General features: G+C 40.0%; 1 protein-coding gene across 4 annotated transcripts in view; it reads right to left on the bottom strand.

Annotated features, from left to right (window-relative positions):
- HAPLN1 (hyaluronan and proteoglycan link protein 1) overlaps positions 1–19458 on the bottom strand; it is a 65427-nt gene that overhangs the window by 4146 nt on the left and 41823 nt on the right. For 3 of the 4 annotated variants that reach the window (XM_085316794.1, XM_085316812.1, XM_085316802.1), the window contains 2 exons: positions 18441–18815; positions 6970–7272 (listed from right to left, as the gene is read on the bottom strand). In XM_085316794.1, coding sequence (XP_085172920.1) covers positions 6970–7272; positions 18441–18815 — 678 coding nt within the window. The remainder of the gene's footprint in view (positions 1–6969; positions 7273–18440; positions 18816–19458) is intronic. The other variant, XM_085316819.1, reaches the window with a different exon arrangement.

Genomic DNA, 19458 nt, shown 5'->3' with positions numbered 1-19458 from the left:
CAACTAAACTGTTGTAATGCATTTTACCTTTGCCTGCACAGGCAGAAAAATAGGGAGAAAAATTTTGAGGAGAGAGTTGATGGAAGATACTCTGGGATTTAGAAGAAGGCTTCAGTTCTGCATCTAGCTTTAAGGCAAAAGATGAATTTACCAACAAAGTCCCCATGATATTCCAGCAAAATGTCTGAGAAACCCTGTAGACTTCAGGCAAACCAAGTCTCATAGAGCAGTAGCTTATTGATAGAGAAGGGAAATTAGTTAAATGTCTGAAGTAATGTAATTCTACATTTTGCTCTCAGCATTAGATTAAAACTCTTACGAGTTTTCTTCTCAGAAGCATGGCACAGTAAGTGTTGACCTTTGATGGTATTTGAGTGAGAGTGGCTAGAGGTAACACATGCAGCTTTACTCTTTGGCAATGTGCTGCCTTGTTTCTGATTAAGTACAAGCACATTTTAAAATTTTTCTGTAAGAAAAACTGTTGAGATATTGCWCAGCTTCTCAGAAGCAGAGTTTGAACCTATAGTAGATAGAAAACACGCGTGTCATAAGTCTTCATTATCACAGTCAAAAACGTTTGCAGCAGTTCTGCAACTCTGTTTCTTTTTAGGCATCAAAGGGCATATTCACCATAAGATGACATTGAACTGATAGTGCTATTTTTTTTTTTTAAGTACCCCAGTTTCAAGGTAATGAAAACATATGCCAGCAAGTAAAGCTCATAATGGAAGTCTCCTGTACTAATCCATAAGCAGCAATAATACAAACATTAATTTCACTTATCAAGGCAATATAAATTCATTGTATGCCTTTTATATGCTTTATATTCAAGGTTATTTATCATGACTAGATTGACAATTAACCAACTGCTACGTAGAAATGGATTGCAGAGGAATAGCACTTAGCTGAAGGAATAGTAGTTTCCAAGTAAGTGTAACATTTTCAATCCGACTCTTTTCTAAGGGTGATTCAGCTGGAAAACAAAGCAATTTGTCCATGTAGGGTTCTTGTTACAATTTCAGGGCATACTCTTTACTTCTTGATTAAAAATRTACTCCAAAATTATAAGCTTTTTCTTCCTTATAAAAAATAGGCAAACACACAAACCTAGTTCTGCTCTGTTTCAGATTATTTTCTTGGTGAAGAAAAAGCAGTGAGAAAGATGAAGTCTTATTTGAGCTCTATATCTCTGCAAAAAACATAGCTTTTTTAAGCATGGAAATGTCAGGTCAGATGAAAATATAAGGAAAGCTGTATTAACTTTATGTTAAGATTTGAAATTTTGCACTATGATGGGAATCATTTTTTTAAAATAGCGTTTACATTGTGGCTGTCGTGGTGAAGAAGCTTTTAAACAATTTCATTGTTGTCAGAGATGGTATCCACAGTGTTTCAACAGAAAACATTACTCCTTTGTAAAAATGCGTATTAATTYGATTTCAGCAAGTTGACAGCATTTGTGTAGTGTTGCTAAAGAGAATGTTTATTAAGAGGAAACCTGTTCCTACTATATTATTAAAAGATTTCCCCAAAGCAAATAGGATTTTATACTTAGGCGAACAGGGGTTTGRACTGATAGTATGTAAACTTCACCTAGCTTATTAGTTGCTCTTCAAACCATATGTCARTGGAATGTAATTTCCTAGGGATTTGCCGTAAGGTCAGGCTTTTGACATATGAAATCAATAATAGGAACTCCTATACTCTGCCCTTCCCTTAAGTAGATGAACTTCAATAGTAAACCTCATGTGGGAAAAGAAAATGTGTATCCAGATTAAATAAAGTGCTATCAATARACTCAGTACAGGTTTTCTGATTTTGCTGGCCAACAGGTTAGAAGGATTCCTAATGTGCTGGCTTCTCAGTCTTGATATTTATTAATTTATGTGGCGGGAGATRGAGGGATTAATTGTCTGCCTCATTAATAGCTGGTAGTTAGGTTACCCCTACAGAGGACAAGCGTGCTTGATCTGACRCCTCACTTCAAATCATGGAGCAGAGGGTCTCCCCACGCCTAATCAGACCTCAGCTATAGTGGGCATTTTAAGCTTTTTCATGTAACATAACAGTTTAAAGAGGAAAACTTGGGCACCTGACCTAAATACCTACACCCTCGTGACTGTAGGAGCTTGAGAGATGCACTACCAAGGGAGATTTCCCCAACCTCAGCTCTAAATCAAGACAGCAGATACCTGAAACTAAGTTTTTATACTGCAGCCCTGGGTTCGTGGCAGTGAGCCATCGTACTGAGAGGCCACGAAAGGCAGTGCCTGCCCTCTCTCTGGCAGGGGTTAATGCAGTGCCTTGGAAAGAAGGCTCTTGGCCGTGCGCTCGGAGGGGAGCCTCCAGCGGCATGGCCCGTCCAGCGGTGCTCCAGCTGCACCCAGAAGAGAATCACTGAGCGCAGGCCTCCCTTTGCAATATAGGCAGGGTGTATGTACGCCGGGAGCTTACAGCCACAGAAATCAGTTATCTAATTTTCCTGTATCAAAAGTAAACTCTTTTCCATTTGTGGTTTCATACAGCAATATAAGATGTTCTCAGCAGCCAGCAGGATATTTCTGCAACTTGAGCTTTTTGTAGTCAGCTGCTCAAAAGCCTCCAGTTCAATGTATCTCAAAAGTATATAGTTGAACAAGGTCATTTCTTCAAAATTCAAGAACATATTAAAAATGTGAGAAGTGCTATGCTTTCCATTCCTTTAATGAGAAGAACCTGATAATTATTTTAAAATATAGTAATGATTTAAGATAATTGACTTCAAATTACCACATGAGAATATATAGGAACAGATTAAAACATCCTCTTGCACCCCTCCCCCTCTCTGCAGAGAGTCCAGTGATATAGAAGTGCCTAACTTTAAATATTCCATTTTTAAGAATGGATAGGAAATTTCATTTTAATGAAATTTTACTTTTCTTTTTAAAACAGTGGCTGCACATTCCCAGTGGCTAAAAAGTCCATTTATCTGGAATGGGCAAATGAGCCATCAGCATACAGTATCCAGAAAAGACTTTTTACTCTCTTCTCCCATTTAACTGGAGATGGTGGTTAAATCATATGTGTTATTGTAATAAATAGGTTGTTCACAGCTGCACTTTTAACATGATCCCATACAATTCATTCTTTGTATTTTTAACTTTGTTAACATAACAGATTTTTGCGTGATTATGCTAGAACTGATAAAAAATCATTTATGCATTGTGATTCTATGTGCAAAGCATATAACAAATGCATGTTAATGAGCAGAATGTGGGAGACAAGCTCTACTTGTACCTTTTCTTTTCTTTCAAAATTTTTAATTATATGGGAATGGGAACTGACAGTTATGTTTATATTTAGCTCACTTAACACCTTCCAGTGCAAAAATTTCTCATAACCTTTCTTTCAGAAATTCCCTGAGCCCCTACAGGAAGCTTTTGAAATTAGGCAAAGAATAACCACTTAGACTATACCATCACCTATCTTTGTCCCATATCTTTTGGGGGCTGTGGGGAAGACTGGGGCAGCAGGATTCACCTGCACTTATTCCCTTGAATCCCCTTTACGTCCTGGAGGGAGCATATGGAAAGAAAGCAGCTCCAATCCTCAGGGCAGGGAAGGGGGAGAAATTGGGGGTGGGCTGCGATCCCTCATTAACCTGTGGGTGACGGCAGCTTGTCCCACCACATGTAGGGTACGAGCCTGCAACTTTTCCAAAGAGACTGGACTAAATTGGCTCCCACCACAGAGGACGTGCAGGGAAGCAAACCTCAGTGAGGGCTGTGTAGCGAAGCATGTGGATGTCAGGAAATGCCAACGTGGCAGATCTACCTTAGATGCTTCCCACCAGCGGGATATTCATTTTCAATAGTCTCTATCAGCTGAAGGAATCTAAAATCAGGATGAGAACCGTGTTGCCAGTTGATAGTTATTTCTGTGGAGCGAGAAAGATTATATGTTCCTTCACAATATTTTAGGGCACAATCATCATTACAGCTGGGACTTGAAATCCTGCTACAATGCTTGTACAGAAAGGGACCAAGTGGTATCTTTCCTGTGCAGCCATGCCATGTTATTCCTTGAGCTCTGACTGGTATGTATATGGATAGCGTTATGTTAATGTTATTCTTTGTATAGTTTTATGAAATGCATCACTATATATTCTTGGTTAATTGCAATGGTCARTTGCTACTACCAGTATTTACATATACATGATACATTTTTTTTTTGCTTTGCCTGTATAGTCACAAATCGTCTGAGTTCTTACATAAAGGAACAGAATGATTTCAGTATGAAATGGTTATACGAGCTAAATAAAACATTCAAGCTGTGCACTTATACTAGTCTAAGACAGACATTGTCAAGGGTAATTCATAAAGTACTGATTATTTTATATTGTTTTGCAGAAAAAACGTTCCTGAAACAATTTCCCCATGCAGTTAACAGGAATATGTGCAGAATTCTTTACTAAGCGTATCAAAACAAATTCTTACCCTTATTATTTGGTTTATTCAATTGACCACAGTGGGGGTCCAGTAGCTCCAAAACGAAAATACCAAATCTGGATTTGAACTCAACTGTGTTGTCAACTATGCTTTCATTTTTCACCTTAACAGCTGAATGTAGTTTTGTTGTTTTGGACCCTTCTTCTTCAGGTAAAAAATAAGCTTTATATATATTTTAGTCAAAGACTTTTTAGTTTCAGCTGTTGAACTAGTTAAAAATGAGTCCTTTTTGAAATTTCCCCTGAGATTATAATGTGTTTTGGGGATTCCTTTCTCTAAAAAGAACCCACTGAGCAGAAATTTAAACCTCACACACCCTCATTCTTCATAGCAGCTCACACAACTGACACCTTCTGAGATTTTTTTTTTTTAAGCTAGCATTACAATCTTGTGATCCTAGGGCTCTTGGCATTTCTCCAGCTCGCTTATATAAAGCTGAAAGCTTTTCTGTTTTATACTGTCAACAGATTGCAGCAGTCATTCCTGTTGCTGAAAATGCATGTTGTCCTAATCACACCTCATTTTCCTTGGCTGTTCCTGAGCTGAGAGAATCAATACTGGATGTAGGATGACTCTTTACCACAGGAGGAACAGCTCTTTGCCCATACCGGTTATTATTGACAATTTGCAACCTGGTTGCAAAATGGGCTATCATAAGCCTTTTCCCTTTTCAGTGAGAAAGCTAATGAAACTGTTAAACGGACATAAGCTATCTGAAGTGTTGAGGTGAAAATAGGAAGCTGGGACTTTGGGAGAGTTGCTAGGGTTACTATGAATATTAAGGTATCATTGGGACGTGAATATGGAGGACACAGCTGGGAGGTGGAAGGATAACGTCGGCTGGGGAGAAGGTGGAAAGGAGGTGGATAGTGAGAGAAACAGACACCCAGATTTCATACTGATGCTTTGGGAGATTCATCTAGCACTGAGTTGGTGGAGCCTGGAATAGATGGTGCCCAGTTCTTGACATCATCCGACTGCCATGCAGTATTCTGCACGGCAGGTGGCTTTAACAGACTCACCAAGATGAGTTTCGTTTGGGTATCTTCCCTCTGAATTCTCAACCACCTCTGTGCCTCTGCCTCAAGCCTTTTTATCCCTCTCTCTCTTGCTGTCTCAGTGTACAGACCTTGCTTACCCTTTGCTACATTTTTTTCAGAAATGATCTTTCTCTTTCCTTAAGAGAGACTGTCCAGTTATTAACAGCTTTGCCTGAAGAAAAGGTTGTCACAAACATTTACTCTGCAAGCACTTCAAATACTGCAGGTATTACTTTTAAAAAATTTTCATTGATTTTTTTCTCATTTCTTTAGTACAGGGTTAAATCTGTATATGAGATGAGCTCATACAGAATTTGGACTTACATAAATTAAGTAAGAAAAAATGAGCCAGCATTTCATATGCCAATGATGTGGCATGATAAAAATCAGATAAATATTTGTTTCAGATTGCATCCAGCCTAACTTTTGATATCTTTGGTTTGAGGATTTGGGATTTTTTTGAGAGGGTGGAGCAGACTTAACATTAGAGCATATCTTCTGTGAGCAAGGCTTATGTTTATTTTTTTTATGTGTGCTCAAGGACAAACATGCCTCACTGTGGATAAGCAATCTGAGCATAAACAAAAAGGGCCATGCTCCTTGGTCTGGTTGGGCTGCAAGCCAAACATATGTGAAGTTGGATAGAAATTACCCACAAGAATGAAATTGTAGAAGATTGTAGACTGCTTTTGCACATATTCCCTTGCAGTGTTCCCCTTATTCACAGCCATGGTTTTAAATCCTTTTCAGCTATTAAACCTTAGATGATAGTAAGCTGAGATCAAGTCATTTCCAACCTAAAGTAATGCCTACTAATAGCTAAATAACTTGCGGTCACTAAACTAAGGTTTAGAGTACCCTAGGATCATAGCAAAAGTGGACAGGTTAGGGCTTTGACAGTGTACAAAGATTAGGAATCTAAATTATTATGTATAAAAGCTAGAAATAGCTGTGCTGATAAGGAAGTATTAGTCATATGAGACTTGGTGCCAGCACTAGAGGTTGCTTGAGAAAACAGCAGAGACAGTCAGAATTTTGTTCTGGAGATATATTGGAGTTGTAAAACATCCTAATTATAAATGATTTTGAAAGGAAAGCTTAATTAAAGGAATTATGGTTTCTTCCTGACTTTAACTGAAATAAACTGGGCATATATCAGCATTAAAAATATACATACAAATTTTAAAGGAGTGAAAGTGGAGATATTTCAAACTGCTGCCAATATAAGTTCTAAGTTTTAGAAATGATCTATGTGTACATGTGGCAAAGACAATTTTACTCTAGACATGTGTCTCTGTAAATTCAATAATAACATTTTCCAAAGCTAACACAAACTTTGACAAATCAAATATCACTCGCTGCCCTTTGCTGCCATTGGAATTATTTTCTTTTTTAAGCTCAGCAATGGCCTTTTTCAAGGCAGAAGAGACTCAAGCTCTTACCATTGAAGTTCGAAGTGAAACAGAAAACGTCGTATCTGCTTTTATCCTTATCCCAGAAGCCGTAATTCCTGACCCCCGGCACGGTGTTCCTGCCGCCGCAGGGCTCGCGGGGCTTGGTGATGGGGTACTGCACGGAGCCGTCGCTGAGCCAGCCGGCGTTGCACCAGTCCAGCCCCGCTCGCCAGGCCTCGTAGAGCTGGTCGAAGGCGGCGATGACGGCGTCCTGGCTCCGGCACGCCTGCTGGGCCTCGTGGAAGTTCAGGTTGTACCGCCCCAGGCGCGGAGAGTACGGGAAGACCACACCTGCGGGGGCAGAGAGAGGGTGAGTTGTGGGGGCTCTACCTACCGAGGGCACAGGAGCAAGGGAGACATCGCCTGGAGAAGCGAAGGTTGCCCCAGGCCGCCGCAGCACGTTAAGCTGCTCGGTTTCTGGGGAGAAATGCTCCTTCCTCAGCAAGTCCGCCCGTTCGTGCCGGGGGGATCGGAGCGGCTCCTCGCTCGCCCCGGGGGTCCGCTCCCCGACAGCCCGTCCTGCTCCCGCGGGCTCCTGCTCTGCGCGCTGCCCCCGCTTTCCCCGCTGCGATCTCAGCCCTGCTCTCGGAGAGCGCGTGGGGGCGAGCGGAGCCGAGGGGAACTTTGCAGCTCAGTGGTTTTCACMAGAAAGTGGCCGTTTCTCATTTTGRTTAAAACAAAAAAAGTAGAAAAAAGCCAATTCTTTTTTTTCCAAGATGCAATCTGAGGACTTTCTGGTACTCATTTTGAAAGAAGTCATATAGAGGATAGTAGTATAGAGTAGTATCAGCTATTTTTTTAGMTGTAGACATTAAAATGAAATGTCTTGCTTGACATAAGAGTGYTACTTTCTTTTCATGGATTTTTGCTAATCCATGAATTTTTCATGATCTTTTGCTCCTGATTCAAAACAGTTTTCTTCCCTTCCCTACTCTCYTTTTTTTTTTTTTTTTTTTAAAAATCAGATTATTGTAGGAATTTCATGTCAGCTTAATAACAACAGTGGAACACTAGACTGGTAGGAGACACAGTTAGGGTCCTGAGGTATTAAAGCAGGAAATCTACAGGGAAATTAAATCAGTGAAGATGTGTATTGCTTTAGCAAAGGAGACTTTTTGGACTCTTCCCAGTGGCCCTGTGGCAGTTCATCACCGCAGTTGCTCATGGTGGAAGGGGAGCKCCTCGTGGAGAATGCCAGTGAGCGCAGGCCCTTCAACAGGAAACAGTTTTCCCCAGTCATGGCTGGTGAGTAAGGCGGCTCATGGGATGAAGCAAATCCAGATGGCCCCAGGAGGAAGCCATGTGAGACACCACCTCTATAGGTGCCAAGAACGGCACTGGCATAACTGAAGAGCATGCACTGGAGAGCCTGGAGGACCGGTGAGTCCTGGCCCGGAGGCATGGATCTACTGATGCTTCTTTGTGCATCTTGTGGGACATGGGCCACCATCACATGGCCCACAGCTTGGTCTTTTCCCTGTCAGCTGTGAGCCATTGCAGTGGGCATGGCCGAAACCCCTTCCTGTGATGGAGAGTGCCCAAGTGGGGATGGGAAACATGGGCATGCCTCCAGAGTTGTTTCAATACTGACATTTAATCAACATCACTGTCTTTTTCTTACAGATTTGCCTACTATATACTTTCTCCTTGTTTTACCAAAAAAGTTCTGTGATTAAAAATTACTACTTGAAGCAGGAAAGAGGCTTCAGAAAATGTTGAAGAACCACCTCCCCATATGGCTCTGACAATAGGCAGTACAGAGAAAAGGGAGATTTGTAACAAATTTTTTATCAGACCACCCTAATCTTTGGCAAGGTTTAGAAACTCAACCCAGCTAAATTTTACAGTTGGCTTTAGCTCAGTCTTTATAAGCTGAAACAAAAAGGCATCAGAGAAGATCCAGCTCAGAATGTTTATTCTCAAACACCTCTGTAGAACTGAGAGATGTAGGATGTAGAAAGACTGAAGACAAGATAAAACATTAGGAGATGAGCCAAGAGCTTTAAACTGGTAAAGACATCTTTCTTTCTTTTTAATTTTTCCCTGTTGGTGAATTCTCCTGTCTATAACAAGTTCCTTGTATCGAAGGCAATGTAGCATAGGATAGAGAAATTACGTTATGGTCATGCTCGACTGTCACCATGCAATGAAGTCATTCTTCTTTTTGAACATACAAATCCACTTTGGTGTCTATTCCACTAGTATCTTAATGTCATCTCTCTTTTCCCTCTCTTCTTCAGCCATCTATTGTCCAGGTAGTGTTATTTCTGTTAAATAATATCTTTGCTATTACTAAACCCAAGTGACTTGGTCCAGGAAAATAAAGTATGCAAATGTAAACTTGGTAGGGTAATAATAAACAAGATTTTGTTTTCCGGTAATTAACTAGAAAGTCTTCTGACTTTCCTTTTGTAAATCCTTTGTCAAGGGCTTTTCAGTTATTAGCTGTTCTGCACTATAAAAGATGAATGCTAGGTAACACATTGTATGCTGTTAACTACAACTTCATAAACAAGAAGTTAATTCTGGATCTGTGAAAAAAAATTTAATCATTTGTTCTCCCTCAGTGCTAATGGCTAGAAACATCAATGACTATAGTAAGAATGTAGCAAGTGCCAGAGGAGTCTAAGCTTTATTACTTTATTAGCAATCTAATGCTTATTATTTTTCCAGAATTATACCTCCCCAGACCCTTGACTCCTGGTCCAGTACATGTGTTTGATCTGCACATACATGTCAAAAAAAATCTAAAATCACTGGAGATGGATACCTGTTAATAAAGGTCCAAACTCATATACTTCTAAGGACTGAGCAACAATCACTCAGAAACCATTCAAACAGATTTGATTCCTTATGATTTCCAAAATCACTTTTTTTAGATCATTAAATATGAATTTAAATTTGTTACAAATCTACTTAAGTTTGACAGTTTGGGCCATAGCATTTTAATGACATAAATATGCACAGAACCGTAATATTTGCTTTGGGCTATATTTGGAGAGCAGGCTAGAAGCTGATTTTTGTTTGAGTTCATCTGCAGTACAAGTCTGCAACTGATTAGCATTAATTTCACCCCACAGACGGGGGTAGCCATCGGTGATTTTATATAGCAAAATTGACCTTATGCAGTTTTGTTTGGCTTTGYGTTATCTTGCGTCTTTGTTGTTACTGTTTATTTTCCTCCTCGTTTCCCTATCAAGCCTAACACTGAATTGATAGATAGATCTATACTATGCATCTTCTTTTTGCTACAATTTAGCAATTTTGAACCTTAGTTAACTGAGCAACAGCATCTTCAGTCTTGGCTCCTACAGCCCATCAAAAGATAACGCACTCCATCTGGGCTTGAGTGGACAAAGCTGTCTGGGGGCTTGTTGCTGTTCCCGGACTAGAAACAGAATCTAAACACCTGACTCCAATCCTGAGTTTTAATGCAAGACAAAACACCCACTTCCAAATGTTAACAAATTCAGCTTGGGAAATGAAAGATGTGGAAAAACTTCCAGCCTCGAATTGCTGTATTGCTGCAGTTTTCGATTACATTTCAATATTTTTTTTGCTGGTCATATGAAAGTTTCCTTGAAGTCTTCTGCTGGGAAAAGATGATATTTCTTTTACAAGTACTAGTTTTAGCTGTTTACTTATGGCCTGCTCTTTTGTTCAGTCTGAACAAAATTTCTAAATCTATCCCCCTGTTTTCTATATTATAGGTCCTGTTGGCAGTACCTGTAGGCAGTCAAATGCATCTACCAACCTATGGGATGTGGCTCTTTATAGGGAGTGAGTGGTTAGACACTTGCTTAAAACCAGGGAATGGTAGTTCTCTCACCCTGGCAGTTTGTGGGAACTTTGGCCTGAAGAGCCTTAACTTGACTTTAGTGACTCAGTTCCTTGCTTTAAGCAAACAGCTGAGGCATTTGCAGAGCTTGAATAGGGAACGTTAATTGTAATTTAAATTTAGAAGGTAGCTTCTCCCCCAGACACTCAGTTCTCTGAAGTACCCCTGTTAATACCAACTTCTCTTCTGCCTTCTTTYGAAGAAGGAGGAAAGAAACTGAAACACATTAATTTAATGGTGAATAAATCTGTTAGTGAAATAAGAGGGCCTRATAAGGCTTGCTCTATATACCTGTGACAGTGTAATCACAGTCCTGAAGATGGTTGCTGTAATGGAATTTAGGATTTCTACCAAATTAGAACATAAGAACTGGAAGTATAACAAAACCTCCCCGCATATGTGCCCATATTTCTATGAATGCCTTACTCTCAGTGCTACTAATGTACAACTCTACTTCTATTGTTACGGTTTTCAATTACATTTTTTGAAGGCAAAACCAGGAGGAGAGAGAGAGGAGTCAAGTGAAGTTGTATTTTTTTTCCTTTTTTTCAAAGCAAGCCATTGCTTTTGTGCAGAAGGATTTAACGCTACTTTTTTGTCCTGGCTGGAGAAAATCCTTTTTTCTCTATTTGTCTTGAGAGGGAGAATTTTGAACAAGCCTATAAGGATTAGATGCTTAGTTATATCAGAAAATAAGTGTAAAATAATTTTTAAAATAGAGCTCCATCTTGCTCACTTAAGGAATGGAAAAGACATGATGTTGGCATGGAAAAGACATGATATTTGCATGTCCTTTGTATATTATTTGTGTTATGCATTCTTATGTGCAGGTAGTCACTGAAACTCAACAYGAGTCCTTTGCAATTCTCTGGTCACTAGAGACACATTCCCAGAGCAAGGAGGTGTAATGGTTACCCAGGGCAAAAAGACGAGGAAGGAACCTGAGAAAGCTCGGCTCCTATGACAATTTTGGGTTGTCTGTTAAGGCAGCACTGTATACAATTAGCAGTTTTAAGAGTATTTACAGATAGAACAAAATAAAAGAAATTTCTGTTAACTCATATGGGGGAAAAGAAAGTCTCTTTACAGCCAGAGTAAAGAAAGGCTTCCTTCAGTTCTAGTCTAAACAAAAAGTAAGTTTTTTTGTAGCCAGTGTAAACACAGGATACAGTAAAGTTTGCTATAGGCTGTACTGTAGGGTACAGTTTTATGCTGGCAGGTTTATACACTTGAAGGCATAATTTTCCATGTTGGGTTTCTAAAATTCTGTGAAAAGTGGAAACTTCTTCATTTTCCTTGAGAATCCATCTCTATTTCTCTGCCTGTCAAAATTGTCAGATACTTGATTATGTAGCACAGACTCCATGGGTGGCCACTGGCTTCTGGCAGCGGCAGCGGCTCCGGGGAAGCTTGTGGTGGTGCCCATCCGACTGTGTCCCCCAACTAACCTGACAGTGGTGTWACTCACTTTTGACAAGTAGAGGCTAGACTTACACATTCCTGGACTTATCTGGCCCATGGGCAGACTATGGCCTTCTTTTTGCTGCAACCTTTATCACATTTGAAGACTGCAGTTTGTTCTTGCTCTCCTTAGGCTAGTCAGTCCCAAATCTTTTAGCATTTCCTTTCAGGTTATGGTTTCTAGATAATTTTACGTTGCTCTATTTTGGACTTTTTACTTTTGTGTATCTTTCTTTTATAGTACCATTGCTCACACTAGACACGGTACAGCTGTGTCTGCAAAGACCTGATACCCTATCACAGAAGGAATGAGACTGGTCTGACATGATTTGCTCTTGACAAAGTCCTGTTGTCTTTTACTCTTTTACAAAACTCTGTGTTGTCTTCTGGGTATTTACAAACAGTGTGGCCTGTAATTTTTTTTTTTTTTTTTAAGACAGAACAACAGATTTGTTCTGTAAAGAATGTTTTAAAAAGCTTTTGGTGTATGAATGTGACAGCAATACACAGAAGAAACAAATTATTAGGCAAATTCTGATATCCCTGGCTGCTGAGTGCATGGAATTGGTAAGCTTTAGGCTCTGCGTATTGGTTTCAATTATGAATCCCTTGTTGCTTACATGCAACTTAAGAGAAAATAATTGTATTAGGAAATGATTACAGTGACAGTTTGGGTCAATTTATTTATATGAAGTTCATGAATTTGTTTGATCTATTTTGAACTATAAAGTCTTTTCTGAAAGAGATGGCTATTCTTTTTCTAATTCTGTCTTGGGCCTAAAGGCTAATGTACCTCTAAGCAGGATCATAAAACCTGATTATATTCATTCTATTCATTAGAGCCACCCAAAGAGATATTTTCCATCTAGAAGAAGCAGTCTGCAGATATTTTTAATAGGTTTATCTAAATCTGCATATTTCTGGAGCTGTTGAAAGCACAAAGCAATTATTTCAGGCCCTATATTGAAAAGCTACTATATTCAGCTGTCTTCTATCTATGTAGACAGAAACTATAAAAAAAAGTTTTCCTAATAGATTAAAGCTCTGCCTTTTGTTGGGGGTTCAGTATTGTTCCACGTTCTTGGTCATCTGGGCCATGAATCTTACCTCCCTGAAGGAACTATTCACAAAATCTCTGTCTGGAAAGTGTGACAGAGGGCCAGTGCYGGAGCCTTCATCTGTCTGAGAAGTTCAGCACACAAGCCTAATATGGTGAGGTTAAAAAGTATCTAGTATTCATAAGAAAGAACAAGAGTAAAACACTAAAATAAAGAAACTTTAATGTAAGCTGAGAACGCTTTCTTTGCTTATGACTAATGTAACAAGATCTACCTGTTCTATGAGACCTTTTAATTTGATTAAGGTTTTAACTCCCAAAACATTCAACAAAGAGTGTAAAACTCATAATGCTTTTTTTTTAAATGTAAGGAGCACAGTATGGCCAGGTCAGTGGGAAAATGGCTTTAGGGACAAGCCCAAGAAAAAAAGTGTCCAGYGCCCTACAATACTTGTCATTTTTCCAGACACCATTCCCAGCTTGATATTGCTGCCTTCAGGAGAGTTCTTGTACTTGTAAGGCTGAGCTACATAACTAAACAGGATGATATTGATTAAATGATAAAATAGTGGCTTTTTTTTCTTTCTTTCTTTTTGAAGGCTAGTCTTAAGTTGCATCATTTTCATTATCTGATTTACAGTACAACCTCATGAACAAATGCCTTGGCTCAATGAAGGGGGCAGAAAAGTGTAGGTGGGGCAGAAACAGAGGACGGGGGGTGCAGGGGAGGCCTGGCAAATACTTCATCTGGCTTCATTGGTAAAGCTGGCAGTTTGTGAAACATGGTATGAGTCCTGGTCCTGAGTTTTAGCTTTGAGCCAGGACTGTCTTGCTAATGGAGGGGGGACATGGCATGGATCTGCTTCTCTTAAATAGTATCAGAAAAGAACATTGCATACCAGATGTATAGCAGATGTAAAAATTATGGGCTAAATCTAATTCCACTGCTTTTTCAAAGCTAAAATTACCCAGTTATTRCAGATAGTTTATTTAGTGATGATTCCAGGAAGCCTGTATGTCTAATAAGAACAGATCACTACTGTGTTCAGAGAAGAAAAAGGKCCTTTGAGGTAGAGGTCAATTATTCTCACTGATACATTAATATGCTTTCACCTAGCCAAAGCTTTGCTGTTTGTACAGTGAATTCACATTGGAGTGATCAGCTGTTTTGTACYGCTGTGGGGCATTCCTAGATATAAATGGTTTTGTCTTGCTGCCAATTAACATYCTGAGGGCCAGCATCTCAGGACATCAGGCTTTTGATGCAAATCCTTCCTACTGTGAGATTAACCTTATTATTTACAACAGATGTAGAATGTTAGGCTAGGCTGATAGATTTTTCTTGTGTCCAAAGACAGTGGTTTTTTTTCCTTGATCAGTTCTTCATTGCCCAAATGCATGAAACAGCAATTAAAGCCAGCACTGCATGAAGCTGCAGGTGCGATGGAAAAAGATGGATGTATGAGTGTGAGAAGAGAGGAATACATCCTCCTTCATTATATATATATATCCATTAGAAATATAAATGCATTTTAATCGTTATCATTTTATAAGACAAAYGAAATGAATCTTAGAGCCAAAATCATTGATTCAATTACCTTAAACTGGACTAAATTGTCTTATTCCAAACTGAGACACTCAATAGTCTCATCTCCGTTCTGGAAAGGTTAAGTTTTACCACGAGGTTTCCCTAATGAGATTTTTCTGAATGTGCTTCATCACTCTATGATGTCAGACATGAACAGTTTGACATCTCTCCCATGTCTGACCAAAGTCACCAGAAGAGACATTGTTCCATTTGTTAAACAGATCCAAATGAAAATGTATAAGCTTTCCTTTGACTAGAGATTGGAATATACTTGATTAAAGAAATGTGATTCCGCTCAATCACTTTTCCTTTTTTTTTGAGGGGAATGGAAGGTGGGAAGCAGTGGTGGTGCTGGAGAAGGTGGGTTGAGGGTGGCATGTTGCCAGGTGAGACACTGCTCATTAGCAAGCCAGAGGTAATGCTGTTTATGATTGGGACATGGAACCCAGCTTTGATATTCAATGGCCTAGTGCTATACCAACATAAATAGTCAAATAAAAAGGTAGAAAATCTCATTTTTTCAGCTGTGTTTTCAACAAAAGTAGCTCCTTTCTATCTTGGAAGCAAGGATGTCAATATGCATCCTGACTGGATCTAGACACCTTGCCACCCTGAGAGGTAGGATTTAGGCAGTGTAACATCTTTTAACTCTCTCTCTGTCTCTGACTCTCTGTCTCTGTCTCTCTCTGTCTCTCTCTGTCTCTCTCTCTCGGAAAGTGAGCATCTCCTCACTTTCTGGGAGGAAAGGACTCCATCTGGAACCTGAGACGAGCCTCTGCTGCCACTCAGAGCCTGTAGGCTTCCCAGCAAGGGGCAAATTGGCAAAAGGAGCTGCAAAATACTCCCAGTTAGCAGATTTGTGTCTTTGTGGAAGACAGCTCAGATGCCTCAGCTCCTGAAGAGCCTGGGGAACAGCCGCATCCTCCAAGGCCGCAGGTCCTAGGTCCAGTCCTTCTGAACCTAGAGTGATAAATTCTTTCCTCCCCTTGTCCTTCCACTTCAAGCCTTGAAATTAAAACACACATTTTTTTCTGTGTTTAGTGTTGACTAACTTGTGTGGTTTGTCCTAAGTATAATTGCCCTGGGGAATGTCAGGGTTGAGATCCCTCACTCTGTTCAYGTGTTGCTTAGGAAATGTAGATGTCTATCTGTGCAAACTTGCTTGTAAAAGTCTARTTGTGAATTTAGCACTTAATTCTGGGCACTGTCAAAAAAACCCCACATAACTGTATTTTGGTAACTACTGTGTGTAATAAATAATAATAAAAAATTCTAGTATAGAACCTTTCAAATATTGATCTAACTACTCTGCCATGCACAAAAGTATTTTCATAAAGCTTCAAGCCAAATTTTACATTCTGATACTACAACTGTCAGTTTTCTCCTCTTTCCCAAAGTCTCCTATGACAGTAGGCAGCATTTGTGCTGGARTCTCCTCATTTTTAATAGCAGAGTGCTGATGAAGTTTACCTCCARCTACAGACCGCTAAGCGGCACCAGCTGAGTACCTGCACGACATTTGTGGTGTGATGAATCCTTTGAAGATTTTACACASGTTCTGACCCTTTTACATTGGCAGAAACATCATTATGCCATAAAACACTGGGAAATCCCAGTAGCTGACTGGGAACAAGATATATCACTGTTTCTGTGAAATATTTTTGAAGCCTGACAGATATATGTGCTTAGGATGTGAGGAGACTGACGGGAGTATTATAGCATGCTGTTGTGCAGAATTACTAAGGAAAGCTATATCCCACCTAGCAATGCGGGAATGCACTCTAGCACTGTCTGCAAACAGTTCAAGAAGAGCAGAGACGTGYTGGGGTCAAACACAGGTAACAGCTGTCGCCTGTTCCTGGTTTGGATTATATAGCATTTGCTATTTCTCCTGTATGCCAAACRGTTGTGTTTACCCCACATGCTTCTGTTTACATCCTTACTATCTTGAAATCATCCTGTGAAGTGACTGCCCTGGAGCTGTTGACCTTGTAACACCTCTCCCGAATGCAGGTCCCAGAGCTGCAGCCCGGGTAGACTCCAAAGCCTTGCTTTTACTCCCGTAAACCAGAGCTYGATAAACTGAAACTGGTCTCACTCCCGTGGCTCGTCCCGGAGAGAGCAGCTGCAGGGAGCAAGCGCTGCAGYGCTTCCCTGGCCCAGAGGAGACTGAGCACATCCGTGCCGTTGGCTAATGGAGGAGAATAAAGTAATATGCCTTTTCCTCCTGCTCATCTCTCTCTTCACTCAGAAATGAGTTTTAGATAAAGCAAATTGAATGTGTATGCAGGTTAAGTCATTTCCTAAATTTTGAAGAACAGCTTATGTTCTTATTTCAGACTGATTACRAGGGGGAGAAACAGTCTAAGTCGACAGTCCCACCAGCACGGAARCTGTGAGGGGCTTTTCTGTGCTCAGAAATATAATGCATTAGCAGCCTCTTACCAAGCAAGGAAAAACRAATGCAAGGAAGGCGAAGCCGTGCCACCTATTTGGCTTCAAGAAGCAGTGGGCTAGTCTTATTCTGTATGCAAATTAAGTACACACTGTAATGTGCAATACAGTGAAAGCTGAAGATTCATATATCTCAGCTATTTGCCAGTGTGTAAGCCTGGATCTGGGTTTTCCTTTATTCTCCCCCCACCTTTTTTATTTATTTTTTTATCCTCAACTACTCTCAACAGATGATTTAACTTCAGATGATTTAGGAGTTTTTTTCTCAGACACACACTTGCTGGTAAACAGAAATGTAAGTGAAGCATCCCCATGCAGCTCTWTTAGTTTATTGGTGAATACAGCATTTTGGGGGAAAAAGGCCAAATAGTGATTTAAATGCACTGAATCGCATATTTTTTTTCTGAATTTCCTAAGAGTAAATAAAAGCTGAATTTTGGTCCTCCCTAAGGTCATCTCAGTAATTTTTATGATGTTTGTGTACTATACTGTTTACAGGAATGTTTCTGAGGAAACTGACTACAGACTACATGTAGGAATTATCTTGGCAGGCAATGTAGGGATTTATTTCATATAATTACAAGGCTGGAAGAAACAAACTATTGTCTCTGGAAAACTACTTTAACRTTGTTTCTTTTTGCAAGAAGATTTGTATCTGCTTGACAGAACACGGGCTGAAGTTCTGTGAAATAACCATTAGGGGAATATTTAATATATTTTTTCCTAAGTCTACTACTGTAAAATACATAGTACTTTCTGTAAAGTGATAGGACCAAATTAAAAACATTCGGAGTTATTCATGCTATGCTTGGTCATTTCTTTCAGATCCCCTCACACTGGGGCTCACTGGRGGGCTGAAAATGCCAGAGGCTAGTATAAGAAGCTATAGAAGTCCTAATGTTCTTCCAATTTATGTTGGCTGCCAGGCCAAGATCCCCAGAGCACAATGAATCCCACTTCTCAGCTGGTTGTTATCACTGGTAATACATGGTATTAGGAAATGCATGCATTTTATAACACTGCACATGTCTGAATATAAACAGAATTCAGGTGTTACCTACCTTCTAAATCCAAAGCCACCACTGCTGTATCATCCTCTAAACCTTCAATCACCTCGCACTTGTATCTCCCGTAATCCTCTAGCACGATATCTGTGATTACAAGAGAGGCATCATTCTCGCTGCTTTCCTTCAGAAACACTCTGCCCTGGTAGTTTCCATAGCTCTTTCTGTGATGTCCCATTGCAACAAAGACGTCCACTTCTTTGAGGTAATCTGAGGTGAGTTTGGTCCACTTGACGCGGATTTTGTGAGTTCCTGAGCCAGCTGTTGATGTGTGTTCATGGTAAAATTTACATGGCAGTGTGACATTGCCACCCCGGTGTGTGAAGACTTTAGTTTGTTGTGCTACCACAAGTAGACGGGGTCCATTTTCTTCTAGGATTTAAGGAGAAAAATAAAAACAAGTCTTAGTCTGTAGTCTACCTTTTACAGAATGGATGTATTACCARTGCATTAGCTATATTATACCATAGGTCTGCAGGGTTAGTTCCCTGCAATTATATTGTACCTATGCAGCAGTAAGGTAKATAAGCTGGTAGTATATAACTATTTACTTAGTCACACACTTAAAGGCTGATAACACATACTGAAGTGAGATTAAATAGCAAAATGCAGCTTTACTTCTCAGTCTGTATATGGAGGAAAGTAGTGTGTGTATGCTCCCAGAGAAAGAGAAGGGCAAACAGGTTCCCACCAATGCCCGCTGTGTAGGTAGAGGCCGCCCGACGTAATCCATGGTCATGATGATAGAGTTATATTGACTGGATTAATCATGAGGTATGCATGGGGGGGTTAAGCCCTTTTCCTCTCARCTGCATAGTCTGATAACTTGTTAGATCTCCCGTAAGAGATCTCTTACTTCTGAGGTCTTGATTTTGCAAATCTGATTGCACAGGATATCACAACCAGGTATTGTATTAACTGCACGCTGGGAACTTCTCTTGCATGTTACACCAGCTTCCCTGCCTCACTGTTTTGTCTACCGTCCAGGTGAGTATGGTCCTCCATAAAAGACACC

Source organism: Rhea americana, unplaced genomic scaffold (assembly GCF_003343005.1).
Source record: "Rhea americana isolate MKP2758 unplaced genomic scaffold, rheAme1 scaffold_114, whole genome shotgun sequence".
Lineage (NCBI taxonomy): Eukaryota > Metazoa > Chordata > Aves > Rheiformes > Rheidae > Rhea > Rhea americana.
This window is presented reverse-complemented; position numbering and strand designations above follow the sequence as displayed.